Below are 5,232 nucleotides of genomic sequence, written 5' to 3'. Positions count from 1 at the left end.
CCAATAATTTTTGGACTTCAATTATATAATATATATATATATATATATATATATATATATATATATAAACATGTTTAGTTCAAAAAAAGTCTATGCTTGAATGACTCAATTAGGCTCGAAAAATTTAATCGAACTTTCAAACGAGTCAAATCAAAATCATTGTTACGAAGCTTGACTTGTTAATGGTTACTAGTTTTTTTGGCATACTCAAGTCCGATGCGTCAAAAAGTCGATCAACGACTACGCATCTATCAATAATAAGAAGGAAAGAGTAACAAGTACAAGATATCAGTAAACAGAGTAATGGATAAGTTTTCTAAATCCATGACATTTTTATGCATAAACACAGAGATTATTTTTTTTGAAATGAAAAGCCAACCCAGTGCCTAGTGATCAATTATTAACACTCTTTTTTCATAAATAATCAGCATCAACCACTTTACTTGGATTTACGAGCTTCTTCCCGCGTAACAGCTCTCACATAGATCTCATAGCAACATCCTGGAACATTAAAGATATGTTGTGCCATTTCAGCTAATAGTCTAAAACAAATTAACAGATATGCTGCAAAGGATTCAACATTATTAGTCAGCCACACATAGTCCTCAACATTACAGATTACAGATTACAGATTACAATAAGCCCTCTGCACATACCATGAGATATGGGATGGTTATTAATCAATTTTAGAGGTTGTTTATTAAGCACTAACAGTCTCTTACTAGGTAACTGAACACTAATTTCCTCTTACCAGGTGAGGGACGCTTACCCAGTCAGAGATGATGGTCTTTACCAACAATTTCGCTTTGCAATTTTGCCCACTGAGTAAGTGAGGGTTGTGATTCTTACATGATTAACACTTGCCGGGTAAGAGACAGCTTATACTTGCTAGGTGCTACTCCCTCCATCCCAATACAAGCATCCACAATGAAAAAGGCACACCATTTTGAGAATGTATGATTTTCATACTTTTGAATTAACTAAATGACAATTCAATCCTTAATAATAGAGAGAGAAACCCTCTCCATCTCATAAGGGTAGAATGAGAAAGTAGACATCTACTTTTAATCATGGATACTTATTTTGAGACAGAGGGAGCATTTTGATGATCAAGAATTTATCCGATAAGTGGGGCAGTGATTCTTATCTGGTCACCACTTAACATCCCCTGTGTCTTTTAGAGCACTGTTAACTTGTGAAGCGCAAACAATTGGTGTGTAACAATCCTCTACAAAAGTTCCAGATATTGACATTTTAAGCTAGCCCCGGAAAGAAAGGGGGGGTGATTCAAAGTTAAGTGGAAGGCAATTGGAATCCTTTATAATGAGCTTCAGAAGTGAGATAATATGGCAGCAGATGATAAGAGTCTCACATGATGAGTATCCCATACAAGATAAATCACATTCTTTTCAACTTAGGATGACATACCAGCTACGACGGCAATAGTGAGGTAATCTCCTATACTTCTGATGCGTGAGGCACTTTTCCTATATGATTTGAAGCGCTCTAGTGCTGGGTCCTTTGCCAAAAGCTGCAAGGTAACGAGGTTATTTATGAGAAGACAATGAAGTACAAAGTTAAAAGAACCCGATCCCGGTAAGCACTCTCTCCCCAGAAAGAGTCTACAACTGATTTTTGCATGCGAAAAGGATTGCTTTTCAACTTCATGAACTAACAATAATTGTTCCGGTTGCAAGTTAAAAATATTATTGCATTAGCTATAACAATGTGTTGTATAATAGAATATTTTGAGGCGAAAAGGTAAAACTATCCATGCCAATTTTAAATATGAGAAATACAAGGTTTGATCTTCTTGGATTGATGGTGTATCAGTTGTGGAAGCAAAATCTAAATGCATCACTGACTCATTTGAAAACTAACCGCAGTAGAGCTGAAACAAAGAGTAGCAAATTTGACGTCATTAAAGGGTGCATAAAGAACATGAGTGCTACAATCAGTTAGTGACTGGCAAGTATTCCTTAATAACTAGTATCAAACCAAAATGGAGGCATGCTGTTATCAGTTAGCAAAGTCCAGAAAATAGTAGAAATTAATATGAAAAATATAACCCTCTGGGAAGTTGATGTGGTCTAGCTTCAGTAAACCTCTTGAAAAACATTTTTTTTTGAAGTATATAATATTTATATACGGCAAATGCAACAAATAAACTCACACACTCTCCTCACCGTTGGTGAGGTTTGAACCCTTGACCTCTTAAGAGGCCAAGGACTACGATACCGCTAGGCCGAAGTCCCTTTGGTCTCTTGAAAAACATTTTTGATCTGAAACAATAAACTATTCCGAATTGCAACATATATTTTCACAAGTTTGACACCTAAGCAGAAGCAAGATTCCATAAAGTTAGTATTAAATATGTGGGAAACCATAAAGCTTCCTAACCAATTTGTGTGAATCGACAATTGCTTTGGGGTGGTTTATATAATAAGCTGTAATGTTGATACGCAAACAGAGTTCTTGCCAAATACCAAAAAAAAAAAAAGCCTCCAAAAAAAATGCATATCACTTGGAAGAAAATTATATGAATGAATAAAGGCTAAACACAAATGTCATGTTCGGTACACATACTAATCTTGATTGCCAATGTTGAAAATACACATATTAAACCTTGCTGAATAATCTTAAAAGTTGTCACTGTAGATACCATACACAAATGTGAAGGAAGAATAGAACTAACAAACTGAAATTAAAAATAGATTGTGATTGCTAAAAGAATGGAAAGAAGTCCTTATAGTCATGGTTGCTATATGAAGTGTCGAATAATCTGAAAAGAAAGTGAATTTCAGCTATATATGGACTTGTGATGCCACTCATGACATGGCCCTTATCATGAACATGCACCAGGCATGTAGGGCTTATTAAGGACTCATGATACCCTATAAACTTCGAACTGTTGCACCAACTTTAACTTGTTGATGAATAAACTATCTAATAGAAGTATAGAACTTGATATTTTGGCCATCAAAGCCTGTACAATTATAATCGTAGTTCTAAAGTTTATACGAACAAGATAATTGTTAACTCTATTTTTGTTGTTAGCTTGGTTATTACTAGCCATATTTCAAACTCTACAATGTGGCTTTTATTGTTATTTTCAATTTTCCTTCCTGAAGGACTGCACCCGCTACAAGTCTGCAACAATATCTTAGACTTGAACCATGGGGAGCCCCTAGCACCTTAACTACCTTGTTGGTAGGACAAATACATATCAAGGAAACCGGGACCAAATAATCATTTCAAATCCCCCCTCCTTTCCTTTAAAAAACTCTCAGGAAAAGAAATTAGGAATTATTTTGAGCAACTTCCCCAGAACCCTCCCCTCCAAAGTAAAACTAAGGAACAAAATTTAGTGAAACCCTGATGGTCTCAACCTAAACAAAAAACAACACTGGCACAAATTACACGCTTTTCAGAATAGAAGGGGAGATGTAGCACATAAGATCATCAAGCCAAGTCTCACAAGGGTAACATTTTAAAGCAATATATGTAATATTTCAGCAAGAAAGTGTCACATAATTACATATTATGCCCAAAAATTGCATAACATAACCAAAACTAACTGTTCAATCACTTCTCTTCGAAATGAAGAGACAAAATTGAAGGCCAGAACGGGACTTTCAAGGATGCAAAGTAGGCAACTGATGGAGATATATGAGAAATCATGAACAAAATTAGTGCTCCTTATTCTTGCAGGATGGCAAGAGAAATTGAATGTAGATATTAATCAAAATTTCATCTTTAGCTATACGTATATATTCCTGAACATTAGTTCATCAAAATGAACAATCTTCCTGCTCTCCCCCTATACGGCTATACGTATATATAAGTAATCTCCGCCAGGACTGATCGATACAAATCAACACCAGATGGAAATCAAATAGTCGCTTACAGCTTTCTCGCGAGCCCCAGGTTCGACATGAAGTTGACGTCTAGATTGCAACACTAAACCCTCCACCGCCTAAATCAAAATCAAAAAATTAAATTGCAAACACGCATCAATCGACAAACGCACGCATCGAACCAATTGAGAAATTCATTAGCGGGACATAAATACATATATATATATATATAGAGAGAGAGAGAGAGAGAGATAGAAACCTGAGGATGATGAGCACGAAGGATAGAAAAGGCGCTACGTTTGAGCAAGGAAGCCATTCCTGTTAGCTGATTTCTAGCCTTCTAGGGCAAGGAAAGTTGCAGAGAAAAATTGATCCGATGCTGAGATCTTGATAAATAAATAATGTTCCTCTATCATCCCTGTACTTTACCTTATTTCCATTTAGAACCCTACATTATCGCCCTCTTCACATCACGATTGGATATTGTTCAAGTTCTTAAAGTTTATAGCCTATCTTCCATCAAATATTTTTAATTCAAAATTACATTTTATAATTTTATAATTAATGTTTTGATTTACTTTATAACCCTTATTTCTTTATTTTACACCATCATATTAACGTTAATAATCGTATATGAACTAAAATACATTTAAAAATGTGTTTCTCTTTTTACAAATTATATCATTATAACCGTCTCGTCAATATATTCAAAATTGAGCCTAATATTGAATATTTTTTAATTTAATAATACTATTAATGTCATGAATTTGTGATAACAGGGTTTTTCGATCATAAAACTCGGGGTTATTTTTGAGAAGTGATGGTAAGTTGAGGAATTAGATTTATCATTATGCTTAAAATCATTTAAAATTAACCCATCGTGTCCTTATTTTATTACATGACAATATGAGATAACTTTGTTTACCTCATTGGGTTGATATAAGATTAAAAAGAATGGTGAATTTTTTTTCCCTAAGTGTATGCTTTTCGTGCAAAGAAAATAGAAGCCAAGGGAGATTTGAAGACAAAATGATTATGTGAAATTATTTGGATTAGTTGTTATTCATTTTCATAACCTCATTTAATCGTGATTAAGGTGAGTTATTTACAACTTTCCTTATTTTGGTAATTTGGAAGTTTGAACCGTATGATTCTTTATATGAGAAGATGTTTCTAAAACTGTTTTGGGATGCTATAATTAGCATAATTGTTGGTTTTTGTTATGTTTATATCGTTGTTGGAATAAGTGTGACATATCAAGGAGATGTGTATTTTGGTTATAAGGGTGACAGATTATAACATCCCAATATCACATTTGCATGTAAACATATATTTCCATACATCAAGAAATATAATTTACACATTCGGTCCCGGA

The 5,232-nt window shown here is 34.2% G+C and overlaps 1 protein-coding gene across 1 annotated transcript; it reads right to left on the bottom strand.

Moving 5' to 3' along the window:
• Positions 1–227: 227 nt before the first annotated feature.
• On the bottom strand, positions 228–4,220 carry LOC112509560 (succinate dehydrogenase subunit 7A, mitochondrial-like). Its single transcript, XM_025114566.1, has 4 exons — positions 4,117–4,220; positions 3,908–3,976; positions 1,429–1,531; positions 228–501 (listed from the first exon to the last, which is right to left on the bottom strand). The coding sequence occupies exons 1-4, from the start codon at positions 4,171–4,173 to the stop codon at positions 440–442; spliced, it is 291 nt and encodes a 96-aa protein (XP_024970334.1). The 5' UTR covers positions 4,174–4,220; the 3' UTR covers positions 228–439.
• Positions 4,221–5,232: the final 1,012 nt, after the last annotated feature.

Source organism: Cynara cardunculus (assembly GCF_001531365.2).
Source record: "Cynara cardunculus var. scolymus isolate 2C chromosome LG 3, CcrdV1, whole genome shotgun sequence".
Classification (NCBI taxonomy): domain Eukaryota; kingdom Viridiplantae; phylum Streptophyta; class Magnoliopsida; order Asterales; family Asteraceae; genus Cynara; species Cynara cardunculus.
The sequence above is the reverse complement of the archived record's forward strand: the minus strand, read 5'-3'. Positions and strand labels throughout refer to the sequence as shown.

Coding starts and splice junctions, on each gene's coding strand:
- LOC112509560 (XM_025114566.1), bottom strand. CDS start 4,173: ATGGCTTCCTTGCTCAAACGTAGCGCCTTTTCTATCCTTCGTGCTCAT. Junction 3,977..4,116: donor TTCGTGCTCATCATCCTCAG/GTTTCTATCTCT, acceptor ATTTTGATTTAG/GCGGTGGAGGGTTTAGTGTT. Junction 502..1,428: donor CACTATTGCCGTCGTAGCTG/GTATGTCATCCT, acceptor TTAATGTTCCAG/GATGTTGCTATGAGATCTAT.